Here is a 25528-nt window from a genome sequence, read left to right as displayed (position 1 = left end):
TAGAGGGCTGGGGAGATAGCTCAGTAGAACAAGTGCTTGCCTGGTAAGCGCAGGGTCCTGAGTTCAATCCCCGGTGCCACAAAAAAAAAAAAAAAAAAAAAAGATTTCTAGAGGTAGAATAATTGGATACAGGAATTGTTTTCTAAAACAATTTTAGTAACTCCCAGTGGTGGTAAAAATATTTGAAGGAGGCTCATTTCCTTGTTTTGTTATTTCCATTTGGGGTTTGGAGAGTGAAGACCACTCAGATCCTATTTATTTATTTATTTATTTTTTGGAGGACTCAGGCTGTTTTAACAGCAGGTGTGATGTGGCATGTGGAGCTGGGGGTTGAACCACTGTCCTGCCAGCCTGACTAGGTTTCCCCAGCCAGGCGCTTAAACAACTGAGCTATCCATCAAGCCCCCTTCAGATCCAGTTTATTAAAAATACATGGAAGTTAAATCATGCTTTGCCATTCTGCTCTTGCCTTTCTGCTCCCAAATTCATTCCTGGAGGCAAGCATTAACCAGATACCAAAACTGGAGAAGGACCCAACTTGAAAAGAGAACTACAGGCCAGTAATCCTAATGAACACTGATGCATGAATGAATATTGAACTCTGTCCAATGTTTTTTCTGCATCAATTGAGATTTTCATATAGTTTTTGTCCTTTATTCTGTTTTTGTGGTATATTACATTTATTAATTTGCAGGTGTTTAGCCATCCCTGGCTCCCTGGAGTGAATCTTACTTGGTCATGGTGTATGATCTTCTTCATAATTTGGTTCTTGCTGTTTTCCAGTGTCTTGCTGAGGAGTTTTGCATCTATGCTCATTAAAGAGATTACTTACTATTGGATTGGTCAAAATTTTTATGTCTTCTTAGTCTTGTTTTGGTAATTTGTGTGCATCTAGGTATCTTCCCATTTTTTCAAGATTTTCTAATTTGTTCAAATATAATTTTTCATAATAGTTATTATCTTTTGGATTTTGCCCTTTTTATTTCTTATTGCATTGATGTGATTTTTTTTTTCTCTCTTGGTAAGTTTGGTAAGGATTTATCTATGTTGTTTATTCTTTCAAAGAACAAGCTCTTCAATTCATTTTTTCCGATTCATTCTTTATGTTACTTTTTATTCTCAATTTCATTTCATTTCCTTTCTTTCTTTCTTTCTTTCTTTCTTTCTTTCTTTCTTTCTTTTCTGGCAGAATTGGGGATTGAACTCAGGCCCTTGCGCTTGCCAGGGAAGCACTTATTCTACTGATCCATCTCCCCAGCACCTTCATTAATTTCTTTTTTCCTCCTTCATTAATTTCTAATATGATTTCCTTCCTTAATTTCAGTTTGGGCTTGTATTTGTTTTCCCACTATTCTTGAACATCTTCATTAGGTTGTTTATGGGAGATCCCTCCGCTTTTCTAGTGTATTGATTGTAATAATTTCCTCTCAGTTCTGCTTTCATTGTGTCCTTATAAGTTCTGGTGTGTCATACTGTCTGTAGTGGATTGTTCACTGGTGGGCAACTTGTTACACCCAGCTGAATTGAATTAGCGTGGTGCTGGATGTGGGAGACCCACCTGAGGATTGTTGCCAGCAGCATAAAAGGCAGAATAGAAGTTGTTGAGAGGATGTTAGGGAAGCTGTTTGGAGAAGTTGTTGGTAGCTTCTGGTAGCTGCTGGTTCTCTTATGTTATCCTGCTGGAGGACCTTGTCATGCTGGCTTTCCTGATGAACTTTGCTGTACTTATCAAAGGAGGAGCTCAGGACCTTTGTTGTCACTGAGAATGGCTGTGTTTCATTTGTGTGTGTTGGGTGGGTGGGGCTCTGGTTCTCATCTTGAGCATCACTTCCTGGTTCTGGAGGGGAAGATGGGTGCACTGCTCAGCCTTGTGGAGAAACTTGTTGCATTTGTTTTCCTGATGAGAATTCTGCTTTCCTAATCACTGTAGGATCTCTGGACAGCTGTGATACTCTTCAGGCAAGCTCTGGTTCTTATTTTGAGCATTGCTTCCTGGATCCAGTTCAGATTCCTCAGCCTGCTAGCACAGATCCTTCATCCTGCTGGCACAGACTTTCTAGCTTCTACTGCTGACGTTTGGGCCTTTCCAGTGCAGATCCATGAGGCAGGCCTGCATGTGACATTGTCAAGGGCTTTTGGCCTCCAATTGGACTTGTGGGAGGCATTGGGATGAGCACTAGGTTTTCAGCTGTACACAGGCAGAACACTATATGGGATCCAGGTCCTCAGCTGGACTCATTGGTCTTTAGTGTGTGGATAGATTTCTTGTACTATGATATATGAAATTTATAAAATGTTTCTTGTATTGTATTGTTCCCCTTGCAAAACCCCAAACCATGACACTGTCGTTGTCATTTGATCCCAGAAGTTTAATTTCTTCCTGGATTTCCTCAGTCATTGATTGGATATTGAAAAGTATGCTACTCATTTTCCATTTGTTTTCTGAACTTTCTGTGGTTTCTCCCATGATTGGTATTATTTCACTTCACAATAAGTTGATAGTACATACACGGTGATTTTGGTTATTTTGGATTTATTTAAGCATGTTTATGGGTTAGTGTGTGGTCTATTGGGGGGAAAGTTTCATCTGCTGCTGAGAAGAATGTGTACTCTGTTGTAGTTGGGTAGAACACTAGATATCTATTAAGTCTATGTTCAAAGGTGTGGTTCAGCTCTGATATTTCTGTACTTTCTTTTTAGTTGATCTCTTTGTGAAAGTGGGGTCACTCATGATTTTATTAGTGTTTATTTGATCTTTTATGACCAGTGGCATTTGTTTTATGAAGATAGGTATTCAAACTTATTCTACAAAGGGAGGGTTTATTTTCTTATTTCAGCTACAGGGATCTCTTCAGACTCAGCCTGATGACAAGATCACACAGATACCGTACTCTCACCCCAGACCACAGTGCACCTCATCCTCAAGCACCCACACTCCTTTCTGAGTATTTCTTTGTTTCTGCTTAATAAATCCACCTGGGAGGTCTCACTGACACTTTCTGAAATGCTTTCCTGTGATGAGAGTGATAAAACTACTCTGGTGGGGGTGGGTACTGAAGCTCCCATCTCCTCCTTGGATCCCATCCAAGGACAAAATGAAGTAAGTGCTACTGATGTCCAGAGTGTATCGCAGAAGGCCAGGAGGCCCATTGTGGCCCCAAGTATAGACTTACTGGAAACTAACTCCCAGGAAGCTACTCACAATTTACAGTGAGAGAACTGAAAGAAATGGATGTTGTTCTCTTTAGATACATTAATGGTAATAAATATATAGCATTTTCATGTTAATTAATGCTCACACAATTCCAAAGGTTAAAGGGTTAGTGATTTTCTTAGCCTTTTAGACCTTAAATGGTATATTCAAGCCTTGGCTATCCAGACCTAGAGTCCATATTTTCATATATAATATATATGAGCTATTTGGCCGGCCCTTCCATATGATATTATGGGATGGATCTAGCAGATAGATTTCAGGTTCTTGTATACAAGCAAAAAAAAAAAAATATATATATATATTTTTTTTTTTTTTGTATTTTTTAGGGAAGTGTCTACAGGGTGTTCAGGGTCTCACTGCTAGATCGGACTCGTAGTGATCCGCCTGTTTACAGCCTCCCAAGTGCTGGGATTACAGGCGTGGGCCACCATGCCCAGTCTCAGTTGCCATCTCAACGCACGCCCCTCGGGTAGGGCCCATGGCAGGCTCTGGGGCCCTGGGGCTCTGAGCCTGCTTGCAGGCGCTTTAATCCGCTGAGCTATTTGGCCGGCCCTTCCATATGATATTATGGGATGGATCTAGCAGACAGATTCCAGGTTCTTGTATACAAGCAAAGAATTGCAAGGATAAAAGAAAAGCAGCCATGTGGTATAAGCAGTACAATTACGTTGCACTTTTTTATTATTAAAAGGAGGGGTAGGAAGACCTGGGCCTTTTTATCAACTTTTCAGAAATCTAGGCTACACACCAATATGTAGCAGAAGTCTATGTCCAGGAGCCAGGAAGCCAGAGGTTCCCCAAAGGAGGTGGCATATACATTGATCCTGTTAGGGTCGCGGGTAATTCCACCGCCTAGGTGGCGGCGCTTCCTTCAAAGCAGTCCCGTGGGACCGTTTTCGGTGTTCTGGGTGCAGCTCTCAGAATTGGGCGACAGAGGCCAGGGACTTTGCGCTTTCTCCACGTCTGTCCCACAGCTCCACCCAGCGCCCTTCCCCCCGCGGCTTCTCAACCTGGCACCGCCCCTAGTCCGGAAGGTTCCACACTGCTCACAGCGTGCGGAACGTGACAAACGGAACCTGCACGTCCCACCTCAGTAACTTTGCAGACGGACGGAGCCTCCGAGCAATTGCAGCTCGCCAGCCCCTGTGGGCCTCGGCCAATAGCAGCGGCTTTGCTAGGCGCGCCCTGAGCCACAGGCGGGAAGGGGCGGTGCGATAGGCAAGGCGTCCGGGGCGGTGAGAGCTTTCTCCCCGCCCACGCGGTGCTCTACATTCTGCACGCGTCTCAGGCGCTCTACGGACGCATCTCCAGCCTCTGAGTCCCCAGCTTCTTGCCTCCGCTCTGTTACCAAAATGTCGCTTTCTAACAAGCTGACTCTGGACAAGCTGGAAGTGAAGGGGAAGCGAGTCGTGATGAGGTAATTCTACGCGTCTGCCCGCTTGCTCACGGTGCTCTGCCGCAGGCCTCTCCAGCTCCTGCTGAATTGCTATCTTGTCTGCCCAAAGTTGCTTTTAACTTTCAGCTGGGCTGCGGGGGTCCTAGGCTTGCTGGGTGACGCTGCCCTCCGGTGGGGTTGAGGCTGTGCCCAGGACTGATGGTTACTAAACGCATTTTTTCCAGCCCAGAACGTGGCTGTGGTCACCAAGTTTTGGGAGTGGTTCAGATTGCTGAAAAAGGGCCCAGATTTGCTGAGAAAGGGTTCAGATTTCTGGGATCCATTTTACACCCTTTCCTGTTCCCAAAATGCAATTTTATCATCTCCAGCTCCCAGTTAGTAAGGTCGGACCTATTGCTTCTCCTGCAAATCTCTAGGCCTTTTAGGAAGGGACCTTGAAAGGTCATTTGGCTAATTTCTTCTCCATCGCCCTAGCCCAGACAAATGAGAAAAGGCCCACATTTTAAAGGTCCTTGCTATGCCGGGCGTGGTGGTGGCACATGTCTGTAATCTCAGCAGGGGTTTAGGGCAGAGGATCGCCAGGAGCTCAAGGCCAGCCTGGGCTACAGGGCTAGAACCTGTCTCAACCCCCTGAGAAAAGGTCTTTGCTGAATATATTATGTGCCGCAAACAAATGCGACGTCCCTGCAAAAAATGTTATCTTTCCCAGAGGATGTTGCTTTAAATGTTACAGTTTGGAACTCCCTGAAGAATTGGTGGTAGGGGGCTGGGATGCGCTGGATGAGGCCCTGCAGAGCTCGTGTAACAGGCCTCTGATAGTTGCCCCACAGAGTGGTTGGGCTCCAGGGGTTGCATCAGGGTTGTGGCACATCCTGGGTAATGATAGAGCACATTGTGTATCTGCTCATACTTTGAGGTCCTCCAACCTCACTCCCACATAAAGAAGGCTGTAGGAATAGCATATTAAAATTGAGGGAGCTTCCTCATGCAGTTCTGCACATGTTGGTTTCTTCTCCCATCTCCGTGATAGTTACTAGCGTGGTGTACAGAACTTTTACTTTATCCATTTTTTTTGAGATGGGGTCTTGCTATGCAGTTCAAGCTGGCTTTGAGCTCACTTTATAGCCAAGCTGGTCTCAAACTTGCAGCTATCCTCCTGCCTCAGCCTCCTGAGTGCTGGGATTACAGGTGAAACACCCCCCACCGTCTTTATCCTTTTTGTGATGTTTAGTACATTTGTGCATAGAAGAGTAAAGTACAGGACATTGTTAGGTATATAACTGATAGATTTAACCTTGAGCAGTCCAAGAGTGTTTTCTGATTATTTGTTTAAATTAGGAATTAAGGGCTGGAGAGATGGCTCAGTGGTCTAAAGCACCTACTTAGAACAAGCTTAGCAAAGCACAGGGACCGCGGTTCAATCCCCCAGCACCACATGCCAGCCAGCCCCGCCCCCTGGTGGGCTGAGCTGGCCACACACACACACCACACACACTCACTCTCTCTCTCTCTCTCTCTCTCTCTCTCTCTCTCAAATAAATAAATAAAAATAAAAAAAAGGAATTAAATCCAGGGCCTTTCCTCTGAGCCATATTGTCTGAGCCATTTTTATCTTTTTATTTTGCCAAGTTGCCCATGTTGGGGTAGAACTTGTGATTCTTTTCCCTCAGCCTACGATTGCTGGGATTGACTACAGGTATGTGCTACTGGTGCCTGGCAGAGTAGTATTTTTGAAAGGCTATTAGGGTTTGCGTTAATAAGGCAGTAGGTTTCCACCTACCCCTGGCTTTAAATGTGTGAGAGTACTAAGAATTAATAACTCTGTGGTACCCTAAGTGCCATCATCCCTTCCCTTTTCTTTACTGGCCAATATTACTTTGTAGGTGACCTTTGCCTCGTTATGAAGCTGACAACTCAGTTTATGTCCACGAGGAACAGCTGATGCTCCTATTTCTCCAGAAGGGATAGGCCTTTGTAATCTGGGCAAAGTGGGAATCCCAGCTTGCCTACAGGAGGGCTTTTTCTGGCCCTTTACCACCCTAAGGGAAGGTGACAGACTGTGAAAGAGGGCAGATAGGTATTGGCGTGCTGTTGGTTCTTATGTGTCATTCCCTTCAATCTCCACTGTGCTCAAGGATGACTTTTCCAGAAGCATGCAGCAGCTGAAAGACAAGGAGCAGGACTTCGTGCTGGTCAGCAGTCCTGGGGTTTATCTCCTCTCTTCGGGAAACTAGCTTGACTAATTGAGTTGTTTGGCTGTGGGTGAGACTGGGGGAGGAGTTTATTTCTTCTCCCTGTACACCAAATAAAGTTTTTGTTTAACATTGATTGACCCTGAGCCTTGAAATGATTGGTTAGTTCTGTTTTGCTGATGGAAAATGACCTTGTTCAAGGTTACTGAACTAGCAAGTTGGTGGAGCAAGGTCTTATTGTCTACCAGTCAGATCTTTTAAGTACTTGGACATACTTAATGACTTAGGACAGATTGAAATAGACCTTTTTTGTCTAGCAATATATTTCCCCTTGTTATGTGGATAAATAATGATCATCTGGGCAGAGGACAGAAAGTTACTTTGTTCCTTGGTTATTAATGTGTCTCTTGAACAGACTCACATTGTAGTTCTACTTTTTCAGAGGAGCCTAGACAGCCACTGCACAGTCTGCTCATGCCTTTTTGCTTCAGTACCTCTGTGGCAGTTGCTGTCAGTGTTTCAGAAATGGGGCCTTTTGAGTTAGTGAGTGGCTGCTTGCATCTCCCTCAGTCCTGAGAGGGGACTCCGGTGTTCCCTGACTTGACTGTCCCCAGTTTGAGTTGCCAAGAGAAATTCATTGATTTTTGGGGAAAACTTTAGATAGTTAAAAACTTGGACTAGTTAAGTACCAGGTTCCACTTCAGTTTTTTGTTTTTTTAGGATTCTAGTTTCTTTACAATCCTTTGAGTAAGTTTCCTGCTTATCTTTGCAATGTCATTTCCTTTTTCTTTTTCTTATAGCTTGCCAGTCATCCTTTGGTTGCTACTTCCCTTTTCCTTGTTTCTACCTGTTTTTCAAACCTCATGGGTTTTGTTCTAACTTGTGACTTTTTAAGCAACATCTCCGATTCAGTGGAAAGAGGCAAAAAACAGACCCAAGGAAACAAGCTTCTTAGGCAGCCATAATGTCTCAGTATTCTAGGCAGGGACAGTAAAGCAATGATGTGCACGGTTTCTTGGAGAAGTTTTAATGGAATTGGACCTGCAGTCCTGAGATTTCAAATACTAAAGACTTGGTATTCTTATTCCCACCAAATCAACATTTTTTAAAGTTTTATTTTTAAATAATTATAGATCTACAGGAAGTTGCAGAGACTGTAAGAGCAGTTTTACTGGGCAGTTTTCCATGGTGTGAGTATATCATAGTTTAACCATCAATTTGAGGCCATGGGTTGTTTCACATTTTGGGCTATTACAAATAAAGCTGCTATGAACATTCTTGTACACATCTTGATGTGGACATATGGTGTAATTTCTCTTGACTACAAAGCTAGGTGTGGGATTGTTGGATATTGAATACTGTCACCCATTCCACTAGTGTGTTAGGGCTTGAATCCAGAGACTTGTGCATGCTAGGCAACTCCTCTACCACTTGGCTATACTCTTAATTTGTATTTAATATTTTGAGGGATCTCCAGATTGTTTTCTAAAGCTGCTGTACCATTGTACATTCCTACCAATAGTGTATGTATGATCAGTTTTTCTGCATCCTCACCAGCTTTGGTGGTGGTTTTTTTTATTTTAGCCATTCTGAGGTGTTTGATAATGCCTGAACTTGTGCCTGACACAAAGCTTAGGAATGTTACAGGGAAGTGGAAAAGCAAAGGGTGGAAAGTTTTTAAATTGTAACATGTACAATGTGGAGGAAAGAACAGTTCCTGTGTTGGACTATTCAAAGAAAGCCACAAGCAAAGTTGAGAGTGGGAGATGAAGAGGGGAGGTAATACAGAAAACAATGAGGAGAGAGAATACACCCAACATTTTTTTTTTTTGGTGGAACCGGGGATTGAACTCAGGCCCTTGCGCTTGCCAGGCAAGTGCTTATTCCACTGAGCCATCTCCCCGGTCCCCACATCCAACATTTTTCAGCCAGCTAATGCTATGTTAAATTAGATGAAACAGATTTTTGAATGTTTTGACCTAAAAATATTCCTTCCTTTAAGATACCAGCACTATACTGCAAGGGGTTGGGTTGCTTGTGCTCACCCTTGGCATTAGCCCCTTGAATATGAGCTTTTCTGGGAGGCTACATGGGAGAGAATGATCCTTGGTAAGGGGATACTCCATCCTTTTTGCAATGTACTTTACAGCTGGCGAGGATCCTTGTTTAAGACATTTAAAAATGATTCTTAGAATCAAGTGCCCTGAAATTAAGTAGAATGTATTTCTTTCTTAGAATTATACTGATTTAATCTTGAAGACTTTCTTTAAAAATGTTTCAATATAAAGCTATTTTCACCAGTCCACCTTTGCCAAGGCTACTCTTCACTGAGGTAGAGTGGGGCTCAGGCCTAGGCCATACAGGGATTTAGTTGTCATTGCAGGAGGCCTGTATGATTTTGTAATCCTCTGCCAGCCCTCAGCTGTACAGGGAAGGGATAGTGTAAAAGGCAGCGGGAAAGAGAATTTTGTGATCAAGGACAACAGTGGTCTTTTTTATTAGATCAAGCTTCCCTGTAATTAGTACCTTAATGAGTACTGCTATCTATTTTTAGTAACAGTTGACCTATCTTTCATATCACAGAATTATAGAATAGAGAAGCAATAAATAACATGTAATAATAGCTAACATTTTTATGACATTTTGTGCCAGATACTCTTCTAAGCAGTTTATAAAGTTCTAAGTTGTTCTGTGAGATAGATGCAATCATCCACATTCTATAGATAAGAGAAAGTCTCTTAAAGTGATATTGACACACAAAACTTAGACCTTAAAAATAGCAGCCACACATCCTTGCTTTAGGCACATTGATGTAGGCTGGGGTGCCATGGATGTCAGAAGAATTCGTTTTTAAAAATGGTAAAGTAGGCATTATAGGCGTATGCCCACAATCTAGCAATTTGGGAGGCTGAGGCAGGGTCACAAGTACGAGCCTTGCCTGGGAAAGTCAGTGATTGAGAGGCTGTCTCAAAAGAAAGAGGATTGCAGATATAGCTCAGTGTAAAGTCCTTGAGTTCAATCTCCAGTGCTTAAAGATGGGGTGGGTGGTGGCGGCGAAGGAAAGTATTGTAATCTACTCTGGAAGAAGGGAAAGACTGAAGTATGTTATTAGCTTATGCCTCTTGATTACTTTGCTTCTAAATGCATGTGTCTTACCCCGTTTTCTAAAGTTTTTTGAAAGAAGTTGTTTTACAGTGTCTGTATTGCTGTGTGGCCTTGGTACTGGAGACTAGATTTTTTTCCTAGACTTCAAAGACTTTAAAAAGAATGCTCTCTTGATGTAGCTTATTTTTCCTTTTGAGGGATGTTAGCTTCACAAGGACCTAGAAATAGTATCGAAAGACTCAGATTCAAGATACATTCCTAACTGCTCGTTACCCCTCAGGCTGCCACTCAGATGATGCCATGCCAGGTTCACTCAGAAATAGTTTTAGGTAGAACTAGTCTTACCCTCTCAAGTCTTTAGGGGCAGTTCCTGTCATTTAAGGTTTTATATGTTAATATTTCTTTTTAAAATATGAGATATGTGTCTAAAAGAGCAGTATTATCACTAAGCAAGCACATTTGTAGGCTCAGACCAGGAAGAAATGGAACTTTACCACAAGTCCCTTTTGATTCTATCCATTCACGGCTTCTAACCCTTCCCCATGGCTAGCTACTATTTTGACTTTTAACACCATTGGTAATTTTTAAGGTGAGATTTGAACTTTTAGCTTATTTAACTGGTTTCATATATGTACTTTTCCTAATCTTTCAGGGAATTGTAAGTTGATCATGACCCTGAAACTTTTTTTTTTTTAAAGAGTGGATTTCAATGTTCCTATGAAGAATAACCAGATAACCAACAACCAAAGGTAAGATCTCGGCTAACTCTGGGCTGGCTTTAAGATGCCCAAATGTTTTAAAATGTGTGGGTTTAGCCAGGTGTGGTGGCACATGCCTATAATCCAAGCACTCAGGAGGCTGAGGCAGGAGGATTGCTGTGAGTTTGAGTCCAGCCTGAATTCAAGGCCAGCCTCCACTACATAGTGAGACTTTTCTCATGAAAAAAAAAAGAAAAAGGTGTGAGGTATGATATGAGTATACAGGATAAGATGGTTTTTCTTTCATAGTGTAGAACTGTAGCAACTTAAGGCATACAATTTTAGCATTTTACTAACTGACCATCTGATCCTGGTTTGTTATGAGGTTGTAGGAATTTAAATGTTAATTTATGAGAAAAATACAAATAGAAAAAAATCATCCTAAGAAAGTAATGCTCCCCATTTTAAAATTTTAGCTGGAAGTTATTCCTTTATTCCTTTTTACAGAATATCAAACTTTAAGGTTGATTCTTTTGCATAATGAATTAAGGAAGATAAGAATGTTAATATCTATTATTAAGCTTCCATGTAGTTCTTTTTTTGATACTGGGGATAGAACTCAGGACTTTGTGCTTGCTAGGCAGGTGCTTATGCTGTTGAGCTATATCCCTGGCCCCTAATTTTTTAAATTAAGCAGACTTTTATTGAAACTTAAATTGTGGTATAGAAACACATTTCAAATGATTTGATCCAACATGAATGAGGAAATTTTCCCTCTTCTACTACACTAGGATAGATTACTATTCAATCTATAAGATTACATGTAGTTTTACAAGACCATATTCTAGATGTTCCCGATAAATATAGCTTTTAATAGTTTTGATTTGTTTTTGCTTCTAAAAAACAGAAGGGAAAAGACTGGGGGAAAAAAAAATTTTCAGTGAGTTTAGCTGTGTTAATACCTTGAAAATCCTAGAATCAGAAGCAGAAATTTGAAGCAATAGTACTGGTTTTACTTCTGACTAGATTTTTATTTTAAATAAAAGATATGAGTTAGAAAGGTACTTCCTAACTATTTGGACCAGGGTTGTCTAATAGAAGTATAATATGAACCATATTTTATTTACTTTTGTGTCTAAAATAATAATATATGAACATAAAATTAGGGGCTGGGGAGATGACTCGGTACAATAAGCGCTTGCCTGGCAAGTGTATGGGCTTGAGTTCAATCCCCGGTTAAGCCAAAAAATAAATAAATAAAAATAAAATTAATTAAAAGGATATCTAACTTTTGTTCTGTGTCCTCAAAATCCAGGTTTTCCTTTTGTGTGTGGTACTGGGGATTGATCCCAGGACCTGTATACTGAGATAGTCACTAAGTTGTTCAGGCTGGGCTTGAACTTGGGATCTTCCTGCTTTAGCCTCTCAGAGGCTAGAAGTGTAAGTGTACACCACAGTGAGTGGTTTTCAGAGTATATATTACACTTACATAGCACATCTCAAGTTGTGCTAGTCTCATTTCTAGAATTCAGTAGTCATATGTGACTAAGGCTACCATTTTGTAGATTGTAGGTCTATATTCAGAACACTTCTAGATACTAGTCCCAGGGTAGGGTCTGCCATTTTGTCAAGCACATCCCTGCTATATTATAGTGGCAAAATATTTACACATGGACAGTTCAGACCCTCTTGATTTGTATTATTCTGCAACATGCAGAAAAGATTAGAAATTTACTTTTCATGAATAAAGAACAGAGAAACATCTGAGACAGGCTTCCAGTGAGGACATGAGTATACTCTTTTCTCCACAGTAAAAATGTAGGAATTGTACATGGTGTTTCTGTTTAGTTTTTAAGATTTAAGAATTTGTATCTTTACTAGATATTAATTGTACATATTAATGAGATTCAGTGTGACATTTCCATATATGCATATCGCATGCATTGCTCATAGCCAACATCCCCCTCCCCCATTCTTGGTAATCACTATTCTACTTTTAGGTTGAATTTCTTTTAGTTTCCATATATGAGAGAGAACACATAAGTGATAAGATTTTATCCTTTTTTGCTAAGCAATTCTAAATTTTGGATATATGCCATATTTTCTTTATCTTTCCATTGTTGAATATCTAGGTGGATTCCATAGTGCTGCAGTAAGCATGGGTGTGCAAGTATTTTTTTGTGTGTTGATTTTGTTTCCTTTGGGTATATTCCTAGGGAACCTGGTCACGTAGGTTCCTGCTTCCTAACACCTATCCAGATTTCAGGCTTCTAGAGGGCATCACATATTGCAACATAATTTATCTTGTTTGTATCCATAGTTTAGGAATAGCGAACACCCCTTGTCAGGTGGATAGCTGGGGGAACCCATTGAAAGTGAAGTTCTTAGACACAAGCCAAAGGCCAAACTTCTAAGCAGGTTCTCCAATAATAGCAGTGTTAGCCTTGGTAAACTAATTCTTTCCTGCACAAGGGGCAAGATGATAATGAGATTACAATCTTAGATGAAAGGTTGGCATCATATTTAAATTTCTTCCCCTAACACAAACCTGAGAACAACTGTTGAGTTGTTGACAATAGATTTGAAAGAACTTAAAGAAGCTTAAAAAAAGAAGCTTTTTGTTTCATGAAGTCATGAAAAAAATTCTACCACTCCTACAAATAACTTTGCTGTGCTTCCCCTCTTTCCTTCTTCTCTGACTCCTTCCTTGTCTCTATTTTTTTCCTTTCTCCCTCCCTCTTTTTTATTGCAGAATCAAGGCTGCTGTCCCAAGCATCAAATTTTGCTTGGACAATGGAGCCAAATCAGTTGTCCTTATGAGCCACCTGGGCCGGCCAGATGGTGTCCCAATGCCTGACAAGTACTCCTTACAGCCAGTTGCTGTAGAACTCAAATCTCTGCTGGGCAAGTAAGTGCCAGGTTTTGGTGCTGGTGAATTCTGTGGGAGGAGAGATTGCTGGGCATATTGTTATTGGCTCTTGATTTTTAGACTGTTGAAGTGTTTTCATCTCTTGCTTTCCCCAGGGATGTTCTATTCTTGAAGGACTGTGTGGGCCCAGAAGTAGAGAAAGCCTGTGCTGACCCAGCAGTTGGGTCTGTCATCCTGCTGGAGAACCTCCGCTTTCATGTGGAGGAGGAAGGGAAGGGAAAAGATGCTTCTGGGAACAAGGTACAACTTGTGATTTTTGACATTATTGGGTGTGAGGGTGTGAATATGTAAGTGAAGAACAGGGGAAGCTGATGCTTATTTTTTTCTTAGACACCTTTATATTGAAGTGTAAACATAAAATGCACAAATGTACAGCTTGCTATATTATTACAAAGGAAACACTTTGGAACCATCTTTTGGGTAAAGGAATAGAATAGCAACCCAGAAGTCCTCGTTATGCTCAAATGATTTTGAAATACATTTGAAAAAAATCTGTGACTCCTATTGCAGTACAGTAGTGTTCAGTAGCTAGGTGTGGTGGCTTGTGCCTATAATCCTAGCACTTGGCAGGTTGAGGCAGGAGGACTGCTACAAGTTTGAGGCCAGTGTGGGATACATAATGAGTTCAGGGCAGCCTACACAGTGAGACCTTCCCCCCCCCACTCAAAAAAAGCATTCAGAGATGGTGATATATTTTTGGATTTAATAAATTTTCTTAAGATTATAGACCAGGTGCTGTCAAGATAGCTCAGTGGACTAAAGTGTCTGCTTATTCAAGCTTAGGCAAGTGCAGTGACTGTGGTTTGATCCCCGGCACCACTTGCTGTACCAGTCCCACCCCGGGGCAGGCTGAGCTGGCCATAAGAGTCCAGGTGTAGTGGCACATGCCAATAATCCCAGCACTGGGGAGGCTGAAAACAGGAGGATCACTGTGAGTCTGAGCTGTGTAGTAAGACCCTATAACAACCAAGTACATTTAAAAAAAGAATTATAAACCAAAAAAAAATTATAAAACAATTTTTTTGAAAGACTTAAGTATAGGTATCATTGTCACTTCATAAACTAAGTCTCAAAAAATGAACTTAAGTTTCAGAAAGGCAGTCATTTAAGCTAGTACTATGCTTTATAGCTCAGTCCACTAGATCAGCAATCTTTTTCTCAGGACATGATGGTGTATCCTTGTAATCTGAGAACTCCAGGAGGCTGTGGCTGAAGCCCAAATTTTAGCCGAGCCTGGGCCACTTGGTGACTTACCAAAACATGTCTCAAGACATAAGAAAGGGCCAGGAATATAATACCTCAGTTCAAAACCCAGTATGTGATACCCAGTATTATACATAGGAAAGAAAGAAAAGGAAGGAAAGGGAAAGGAATAGAAACGAAAGGAAGGGAGGGGAAAAAGCCTTTTTAAATAAAGGTCTAGAGAGCAAATTTTTAGGCTTTGTGGGTCATATAGCCAATTGCAACTGCACAGAGTGCGTGTTGGATCTACTCAGCTCTGCCAGTGTCATGCAATAGCAGCCATAGTTAGCCCACAGAAAAGACTACTATGACAAGACAGGCAGAATTCAGTAATTAAAACTGGCTCTTTGAGCATGATTGTGAATTTGTCAATTGGCCAGAAGGTAAACTGAAAGCACTTTTTAGTACTTTGCACTCTTGCCTTTAGTGTCTATGAGACCAGGATGCCCTGGAACTGGTATCTCAGTCCTCTTTTGACTTCTGACATTTCTTAAGGTCATCCAGAGTGCTTGCTTTCAAGCAGTTTCTTTTCTTAGCAGCTCAGGCCATGGTCTTGCTTTATCTTGCCTTTGGCAGGGTCTTGCTACAGTAGTAGAAGTCAAACGCTGATCTAAAATTTGGTGCCCTTTTAAACTGAAACTCAAGCGTACAAACTCTTAAGGAAATAGAGGTGCCAGAAGTTAGCCAGAAAATTGAGGCAAAACATTTTATTTAGGAAGATGAACTATTGCTAATCTGACTTTTTAGATGATTCACTTGACATTTAGTGGCTAATGACTTTCTGTGCTTAATATTTCAGGCATTAGTCATAAGTTCAAACTGAGTACAAAGACACTGAAAATACAGTTTTTATTCCATTGATATTTATATTTTTAGGTACTAGGGATTGAATCCAGGGTCTCTCACATGCTAGGAAGGTGCTGTACCACTAAGTTATATCTGCAACCATACAGTTCTTTTTTTTTGTATTTTTTTAGGGAAGGGGCTACAGGGTATTCAGGGTCTCACTGCAAGATCAGACTCATAGTAATCTGCCTGTTTACAGCCTCCCAAGAGCTGGGTTTACAAGCACATGCCACCATGCCCAGTCTCAGTTGCCATCAGCGCCCCAGGGGCGGGTCTGGCACTGGCAGGTCTGGGGATTGAACCCCCCGCCCCTTCGCCTGCTTGCAGGCGCTCTCATCCGCTGAGCTATTTGGCCGACCCTTCATTTACACTGTTTTCACACTTTTTTATCAGCTAAAAAAGAAAAGATGATTTATTGTACATGCTTTACACTCAGCCAAATGCAAGAACAGAAGTAGTCCAGAATGCCACAGGTCCAGAGCAAAAAACCAGGGGACTGTTTAGTTTGAACGAGGTGTATCTCTTTAAGGTAGTCTTGGCGATCAGGTAGCAATGAAGTTCTAATCCATTAAGACATTCTAGACAGCATGCCGTCTAAAACTTGTACCAGTGTTGTCAGCCTTCAGTATTCTTTATTTCTCCTCCATGAGTGTGCAAGCTATGTTATGTGGACCTCTCATCTTTTTTCTTTTACACCTCAGTCTGTGCATTTGCATCTTCCTCCACTTGGCTCTTATGGCGCAGAGGTTTCTAAGAAGATGGCATTAATGTCGAGAGCTATTTTTCCACCCTTTGTAGGAGTGTGTTTCTTTATTTTTCAGATGCATAACATCCAGGGAAGTTAAAAAAAAACTCCTTTGTAACAGATATGTTTCTGAGGTACTTTTTTCTTGTCATGTTCTCATGTGCCTTCTTTGTCCCAGGTTGCCCTTGTTGCTTTTATGAGGAATATATATGAGGGCCTCTTTCTTTGTAGAAAGGCTTGATAGTCAGCAGCTTGAGTCACATATAATACTAACTTTCACAAGGAGAACATGTTAAAATGAGGAAATAACTTGGAATAAAGAAAGGGAGAAAGATTGTGGGTAACCTGGCCTACTGGTTCAGGAAAGGCCAATGGGACAGTAGTAACTTCATTTGATTAGAGGTTCAGCCCTGGTTCAGGAACATTTAATTTTAAGGGAAGGAAAGTGAGCACAGAAACATTCAGAAATGACCAAAAGACCTGGAATACTTGGGAGAAGGAACAATAATGTTGTTGCTAGTTGTAAAAATCCTACCAACACAGGATCTTTGGAGATGTTCGAGAAGACTCTTGGTGGTATGAAATAGTTTTACAGTTGTCTTTGGAGCCATCAACATTTCCTGTTGGTTTTGTTTTTTATTCATCCCTACAGGTTAAAGCTGAGCCAGCCAAAATAGATGCTTTCCGAACCTCACTTTCCAAGCTAGGGGATGTCTATGTCAATGATGCTTTTGGCACTGCACACCGAGCTCACAGGTACCAAGGGCCTTGTTGATACTGGGCTGAGAGCAGTATTGTTCATTCAAGCAGTCTCAAGTTTTGGGTTACTCTTTGGAGATTTCTGTTATACTGTGTTCCTTTCAGCTTCTTTCTTTATCTGAATCTACCATTGTGGCTTTTGTTGAGTATGCCTGATCCAAAGAGGAAATAAAGGTAAAAAAAAATGGGAATTTTAGGGCTTTTGCTTCAAGAAGAAGCTGCTCTAACTTTGGATATTTTGTACCGATCTCTCTTTGGGAATGTTACAAACTCTTGTGCTTCATGAACTAACTGATTACTTACTGCGTGATTCAGCCAAAGCCTGCTGAAGACTATTAATTTGGTATCTTAAATTATACTTACATTGATTACTTTTTATGCTTTTCCCCCACCCTGCACTATTAGTCAAAAAATGTACCTTATCCTTTAATTTTTTTTTAAATTATAGTTTAACAGTGAAAATTATTACAGTTTAAAAATGAAGGGCTGGGGAGATCTCTCAGTGGCATAAAGCACCTACTTGGCAAGCACAAAGTCCTGAGTTTAATCCCCAGTACCACCAAAAAATAAAAAAAAAGATGAAAATTATGTCTTTTGGAGTCTCAAGCAATGAAAGCTTTTTAATCATAAAGACTAGGAAAAATGGTAGTGTTTGACTAGACTTTGAATTTCTTTGGTCTTTTCTAGCTCTATGGTGGGAGTCAATCTGCCACAGAAGGCCGGTGGATTTTTGATGAAGAAGGAGCTGAACTATTTTGCTAAGGCCTTGGAGAACCCAGAGCGACCCTTCCTGGCCATCTTGGGCGGGTATAAAGAACACTCTTGGATCATTCTTTAAGTAATATTTGCCTGGTAGTAGGGCATACTTTGTGTAGCTTATCTTCAGCTAGCATAATCACACTGAGTAATTTGAGAATTCAATAAAGGAACTAATTATAGAAGTCATACTAGGGTTTAGAGAAAACAGGAAAGAACAGTGCACTAATATAGAGCTAGTAATAGCCTTCAACATCCCTAGCCCTAATGGATAAAGGAAGGAATCCAGAAAGAATAACCCTGAGGACATGGTCATCTGATGGAGAGGATAGACTTTGGTCAAGGATAGCCATCTTGTCATGAGGGGACCAGGGGGAAATAAATACTATGGTTTTCTTTCCATTGTGTAATGTCCCCCAACTCTGGCCCAAGTTGCCTATAACTACTGGAAGCTGGAAGGCAAGGGGTTCCTTTGTGCTCCATGTAGATCAGCTTTATGGAATAGATCTTGGGGCAGAAAGGTAGAATATGGTTCTGGGGGGAAAGAATGGGGAAAAATCTGCCAAAGGGGCACATCTTTTTTCTTTTGAAGCTCTTACGTACTACTTGTCTGGGAATAGTTATGGAAACGTCCACCTATGTGTTTAATATATTTTTATATTATTTAGATTTCATTTCTCCATATCATATACCTATTTTATATTTTCTCTTGTGGGCAAAGGCAGCCTGGGTATAATGATATTCTAATAGCTTAGTGAAAAAATTTCAGAATTGAGGGTTAAAAGGAATATAAATTTTAGGTGAGAAAGTAGGGAGAAAGAGCAGAGATTGCTTAGATAATTACTTCCTGCTATGTAGATAGCAGACACTTTAATTCATTTTTACCCTTGGTGGTGAGCAATCTTTGCTCATAGTCTCTTGCCATCTACACCTCCACACATCTGTTGGTTTTTATCTCTGTGACATAGATCCTGTCATGCATAGGATCTGCCACAGGTTATCATTACTGAATGAAGAAGGAAATAGACTGAGGTGATTTGGTAGAGTAAGTGGGATTTAAATATTTTGGAATGTTTATGGAAGAGGAACTATTACTTTGTTTCCTGGGCCAGAGAGATGGCTCAGTAGAATAAGCGCTTGGCTGGCAAGTGCAAGGGCCTGAGTTCAATCCCTGGTTCTGGAAAAAAAAAAAGGAAAAAAAAGGTGCTTGCTTTGGCAGCACATATACTAAAATTTGTTTCCCTTAATTTAGATTTTTTTCTCAGGGAGGTGATGGGGGTATGAGCACTTATTATCTTATTTTCTTCTATTGCAAAATAAGCTGCAAAAGACTAAAGATCTTTGTTTTGGGCTGGGGAGATAGCTTAGTAGAATAAGCACTTGCCTGGCAAAGTGCAAGGGTCTGAGTTCAATCCCTGGTTCCACCAAAAAAAAAAAAAAGAAAAATCTTTGTTTTTCCCACTGATGTTTTCCACTGACCTAAAACAGTGCATGGCACACAGTAAGTGTCCAGTAGAGACACTGACATGGCACTGAACAATGCTGTGAAGCATATGTCCTAGCAAAATAGCATAAGAGTTTATACTACGAATATCTTTTTTTTAGTATGTATTATTACTGTTATTCACGTGTGTGTGTGTGTGTGTGTGTGTGTGTGTGTGTGTGTGTGTGTGCCAGTTTGTGTGCATATGTGTTTTTTGAAAATGTTTTGGCTGGCTCAGCCTGCCCTGAGGGCAGGGCTGGCATGGCATGTGGTGCCAGCGATCAAGGTCCTCTGCGCCTGCCTAAGCTTGCCTAAGCAGGTGCTTTAGACTGCTGAGTTATCTCGCCAGCCCCTCTTTTATCTATTATTATTCTCTGTTTGTTGTACAGTGTTATCCCTGCTTGAAGATTATGACAGTTCTGAGTGGGCTCAGGGACCTCAAAATTAGTAATCTTTCTCAGGCATAACTGGCAATCTGGATCCTGTGAATTTTGAAGGTGTATTAAAAAACAGTTTTGAAAAAAAAAGTTTTGAACCCATGGTTTCTTTAGACAAGATTGGGTCTTCCCTTTCTGTTTTCCTTCCTTCCCTCCCTCTTTCACCTCTCCCCCTCTGTTTTTTCCTCTCCCTTTCCACTCTTTGAGGATTGAAACCTGATCTCATGCCTGTTAGGCAAGTGCTCTGTTATTGCTCTATACTGCCAAGTCCAAGCGTAGGTTTTTTCCTAAGCTGTTCTTGATCTAGTGCCACATACTAAAATAATTTCATTGAAATGGTTTAGCTTTTTGAGTTGGGAGAAACATAGGGCAAAGTTAGGTGCCTCTTTTTTACTTTGGGACATTTCTTTGCTTTAATATAAAACCTCAGAATTCCTGTGTTATTATCACTAGCCCATTGTTCTTTTGGTGATGATTCTTGTTTTCCCTTCTAGAGCTAAAGTTGCAGATAAGATCCAGTTGATCAACAATATGCTGGACAAAGTCAATGAGATGATTATTGGTGGTGGAATGGCTTTTACCTTCCTTAAAGTGCTCAACAACATGGAGGTAGGAAACCAGTATCAAGTGGATGTGAAAAAAGCTCTTCATGATAATAGTAGGCGATATAAGTTTAAAAGGAATACCAAATTCTGATAGAAACCCTAACACTTCCCATTTGAATTTCTCTTAGTGAGCTATTTTTCTTTTGTTTTTGCATTATTCCTTCATACTGTGTATTGTGTCTAGTTCTTGTCTTCTCTGTGAGGTGCTTACATTCTTAGAGGGGCTGATCATCATCTTGGCCTCCCTGTGTAGATTGGCACTTCTCTGTTTGATGAAGAGGGATCCAAGATTGTTAAAGACCTGATGGCCAAAGCTGAGAAGAATGGTGTGAAGATTACTTTGCCTGTTGACTTTGTCACTGCTGACAAGTTTGATGAGAATGCCAAGACTGGCCAAGCCACTGTGGCCTCTGGCATACCTGCTGGATGGATGGTGAGTCACTTGGGTGGCTGGTCATATGAATGAATGGAAAATTTTTGGTATCATCCATTTGTCTAATCAACAAACAGGACTGTGTAGTGCCTGGCACCAAATTTTGTGCAGGCAAAGCATCCCTGGCCACTAGGTGTCAGTGGTGTACCCCCCTCCAAAGTTGTACAACCCAATAAATATTTTTTTTCAAAGTTTTATTGATAAACAGATAGCAATGAGACAGTTTCAAATCAAATCGGAAGTACAGTTTCAACAAATAATACACTGCATATATTCTTCTTAGTGGTTAATTGCTGTACAAGAAGTGGACTTGTGATCCTATTTACAAACACCATTAGAACAAATCATTCTATTCATTAAGAGAATGCAACTATATATCTATCCTAATCACTTTGAATACACAGATACAAAATGGACATTCATCGGTATACCCCATTTTTTCTAAGTTCCGTTATTGACCAATAAATATTTTAAAATAATCTCGGGCTGGCCAAAGAGTTCAGCAGATTAAAGCGCCTGCAAGCAGGCACAGGGGCCAGGGGTTTGATCCCCCAGCCTGCTGTGCTGGCCCTGCCCCTGGGGCATGCTGAGATGGCAATTGAGACTGGGCATGGTGGTGCACACCTGTATTCCCAGCACTTGGGAGGCTGTAAACAGGTGGATTACTGTGAGTCTGATCTAGTAGTGAGACCCTGAACACCCTGTAGACCCTTCCCTAAAATACAAAACAACCCCCCCCAAGAAAAAAAAACAAAAAATCTCTACAGGTGCTCTCTGAGAGTGGGCTCTAAGTGTTGTAGCAAGGCAACATTTCTTCTTGTAGGAGAACCCATGGTGTTAGCAGTGGTATTAGATTTCATCAGTAGTATGAGGGCAAGCCTATTTTTTGTTTCTATATCTTTTTGATATTTAAGGATGGGAGACATTGCTATGCAGTTGCAAGGTTTGGACTGCTCTGGATTATGTTGCTATTTTAAAATCTGTGTAAGAAAAATATATAAAAATATTTTGAGGGCTGGCCAGAGAGCTTAGTGGACTAAAGTGCCTGCTTAGGTAGACGCAATGACTAGGGTTCAATCTCCAACATACCATGCCGGCCCCACCCCTTGGGGTGTGCTGAGATGGTGATTGAGATGGGGCATGGTGGCATGTGCCTGTAATCCTAGCCCTTGGGAGCCTGAAAACAGGAGGATGACTATGAGTCCAATCTGTGTAGTGAGGCCATGTGATCCTGTACTAATTTTACACACACACACACACACACACACACACACACACACACAAAGAGTATACTAATTACAATGAATTAAAAGCTAATATAAACAACTGTTCATAATATTCTCCACATACTATTTTGATAGCTGTATAAAATTTTATCATTAACATACTAGTTTGCTTAGTCATTTTTATTTTGTTAGGTATTTGGGTATTGTTTAGTTCATTGTGTTATCCCAATACCAGCATCATGTTTGAATTTGTTAAAATTGACTGAGTCTGAAACCCTAAGAGTACAGCTAGCCATTCTGTTCTGTTGTACTTTGTTCTACCCTACCCTACCCTACCCATCCTATCCTACCCTACCCTACCCTACCCTACTCCACTCTATTGTATTTTATTCTGTCATTCATGGTGCTGGGGAGATGAATACTGGTCTTCACTCATGCCAAACAAATGGTTTACTGTTAAGCTATGTCTGCAGCAATTTTTTAAACATTGCCCTCAGTTGATTTAGATATCTAGTGTATGAATTTCAACACTTGATGATACTCTGATTGCTCTTCAGATCATATAAATCTTTTGCCTTTTTATGTATTTAGCATAGGGTCTCACTATGCAGCTCATACTCATAGTGATCCTTCTGTTTTAGCCTCCTCAGTGCTGGGATTACAAGCATGCACACTACGCCGTCTCAGTGATCAGCTCAGTGTGTCCAGGAGCAGGGCCAGCACTGGCCTGTGGTGCCAGGGATCCCTGTGCTTGCCTAAGCAAGGCTCTTAGTCTGTTGATCTATCTCTACTGTCCTCTTTCCCCTTTCAACACTGATATCATAGCTTTTGTTGTGGAGGGCTCATGTTGTATTTTGGCCTGTGTAGTGCATCCCTGGCCACTAGGTGTCAGTGGTGTACCCCCCCAATGCTTCTCTCCACATTGCTATGTGTCCCTTGTAGACAGGTAGAAGTGGTCCAAGCTGAGAAGCACTGATCTAATTCTTGACTGTCAGATGTAGTGTAGCTAAGCAGGTCTTTATTAAATAACTTGGACTTGATCTTTCATAAAGTAGCCTTTGTGAGTGAGGACACATGTAGGTTTGTAGACTAAAGGGTAATGTTCTGGTTCTTTCATTCCAGTGGAGGTGGCATTTGGTCCGCGGTGTAACTTCTAGATAACTCATCCTCTCCTTCAATTCTACCCTCAGGGCTTGGACTGTGGTCCTGAGAGCAGCAAGAAGTATGCTGAGGCTGTCGGCCGTGCCAAGCAGATTGTGTGGAATGGGCCTGTGGGGGTGTTTGAATGGGAAGCTTTTGCCAAGGGAACCAAAGCCCTCATGGATGAGGTGGTGAAGGCCACTTCCAGAGGCTGCATCACCATCATAGGTATGGGCTGCTGTATAAATCTGATACAGTGATAGCTTATTTTGCAAATGATTTTGTTTGTAAAATCTGGTTTGCAAAAGAAGTATTTGGCAAAATTTTGTTTTTGTTTGTGAACTCTGCATTGGGTGACAAAAATGACCATTTTTTCCAGAATTGTGGAATGGATTAAGTTCGTAAGCTGAGGTACCACTGTACTTCCCTGAGCTGGCAGGACTCTATCAGTAGAAAGTAGAAGATACTTAACTTTTCTTGGGTGTCTTAGCTTTGTGTAGATTTTGAGAACTAAAGGGGCATGTAAGTCATGGAGGAGATTCTTGAAGTGGCGTTCATCAGTTATTACTTGGATTCCATACTGTTTTGGTACCACTTCTTCATTGTAACTTTCCTCTTTTTCTTGGCTTTCATTCAACAGGGGGTGGAGACACTGCTACTTGCTGTGCCAAATGGAACACAGAGGATAAAGTCAGCCATGTGAGCACTGGAGGTGGTGCCAGTTTAGAGCTCCTAGAAGGTGAGCTTCTTTCCTGCTTTTTCTCATATTTGTGAATAGAATGGAGAAAGTCAGTAGGTGATAATATCATTAATGGTCTTTATTAGCCTGGTAGTACAAATGGAAGAAATTCAAATAAAGCACTTAATATCAGTTTGATGTAGGAAGGGGCAGATAAGAACTTGTTGTATATGTTGCATTTTAGTAGACCAGGGACCCAAGCTGCCAAAGTTGCCCAACTCCTGGCCATACATCTTTAAGGAGAGGTGGCATGTTACTGGGAAGATGGAAGGGTGGTAGATTTGGCTTAGTGAATGCTGTGGTAATACTGTTTGTGTGTACTTTCTCTAAAACAGGTAAAGTCCTTCCTGGAGTGGATGCTCTCAGCAGTGTTTAGTGCTTTCCTGCTTTGTGGTTCCTGTGCACAGCCCCTAAGACAAAATAGTATTTTCTGCATCTCCACTTGGCATTAGCTAAAAATTTCCTCCACATTGAGATTCAGCTAATGGCCAAGGGATGCAGCATCAGTAACCCTTAAAGAGTTACACCACGTCTCAGCTAATGTTTACTGCACCCTGGACTTGACTACATTCTTCAAGTTGCCATTTAAGTTTCTTAGTGACTAAATCATTGTGCATTCTAGAATGCATCTATAGTTGCCTGTTAAAAAAAAGTGAGCTGTGTTTCAAGTAGCTTATTCTAATTGGCCTTGTCACTGTTCATTATTCAGCATGGACATAAAATGAAACTCCAGTTGTAGGGAGGGAGAAGTTGATGATCTATTCAATAAAAAATAAAAGTGTTTACCCAAACTGGACTTTTTCCTGTCATACTTTGTTAGGAAGTGTGAGAACAGAGTCTTTGTTAAGAAGGGATCAAATATCTGCATTTCTGAACATAAGAAATGGATTGGCAGTGGTGGGGAGGTTTGATTAGGTGAATATCTATTTATTGAAAGCCTAGGTCTGGGGAGATGGCTCAGTAGAATAAACACTTGCCTGGCAAGTGCAAGGGCGTGAGTTCAATCTCTGGTTCCAGGGAGAAAAAAAAAAGAGAGCCTACTCTATGATAGATGTGCTTTATTTTAAATATCAGACTTGATCATAATCTTTAAATGTCGATGTTTTCTAAGCAAAAAATAAAAGCCCCTAGCTCCTTTTTCCCATTTGTGATCCTCATTCCCCAGATGTGGACACTGTTTTTCTGCCATTTTCTTCTGTTTCTAAGTGTGTCCTCATCTACCTTACTCACCAGATCTGGCAACATGCAACTTTAACTACCAGGGATGGTAAATATTTTGAGTCAGGGATATTGAGGGAGCCCTGACTTTGCAACTGGTGGAAGAGGACTTCTAGAAGTCTATTGGATTTTTAAGTGATTCATTGCTTTCATAAAAGTGGCAAGAGAACAGACCCAAAGTGGTGACCCCCTAGTCCCCAAGAGAGAACAGATCTGTGCAAAGGAACATCCTACCCCCATGTGAGAGCAGTCAAGGGGAACACAGCATGGGAAAGGAGAGGCAAAGACTAACCAACCTGATTCTGCATGAAGAGAACTGGGAGGGAAGGAAGCAACTGGTCCCCGTGACAGTTGAAATTAAATCC

General features: G+C 41.1%; 1 protein-coding gene across 1 annotated transcript; it reads left to right on the top strand.

The window, feature by feature from the left end:
- The first annotated feature begins 4452 nt into the window (after positions 1 to 4452).
- Positions 4453 to 24877, top strand: Pgk1 (phosphoglycerate kinase 1). Its single transcript, XM_004648102.2, has 11 exons — positions 4453 to 4631; positions 10606 to 10656; positions 13358 to 13513; positions 13630 to 13774; positions 17020 to 17123; positions 17814 to 17933; positions 20297 to 20411; positions 20661 to 20840; positions 23257 to 23434; positions 23847 to 23945; positions 24281 to 24877. Exons 1-11 carry the CDS (start codon positions 4567 to 4569, stop codon positions 24319 to 24321), a joined length of 1254 nt encoding a protein of 417 aa, XP_004648159.1. The 5' UTR covers positions 4453 to 4566; the 3' UTR covers positions 24322 to 24877.
- The last annotated feature ends 651 nt before the right edge of the window (positions 24878 to 25528 follow it).

This window comes from Octodon degus, unplaced genomic scaffold (assembly GCF_000260255.1).
Source record: "Octodon degus isolate 3935 unplaced genomic scaffold, OctDeg1.0 scaffold00353, whole genome shotgun sequence".
Classification (NCBI taxonomy): Eukaryota; Metazoa; Chordata; class Mammalia; order Rodentia; family Octodontidae; genus Octodon; species Octodon degus.
The sequence above is the reverse complement of the archived record's forward strand: the minus strand, read 5'-3'. Positions and strand labels throughout refer to the sequence as shown.

Excerpts from the sequence above, each read along its gene's own strand:
- Pgk1 (XM_004648102.2), top strand. The coding sequence starts at position 4,567 with ATGTCGCTTTCTAACAAGCTGACTCTGGACAAGCTGGAAGTGAAGGGG. Across the intron at positions 4,632-10,605 it reads GGGAAGCGAGTCGTGATGAG|AGTGGATTTCAATGTTCCTA; the intron begins GTAATTCTACGC and ends TTTTTTTTAAAG. Across the intron at positions 17,124-17,813 it reads ACTGCACACCGAGCTCACAG|CTCTATGGTGGGAGTCAATC; the intron begins GTACCAAGGGCC and ends GGTCTTTTCTAG.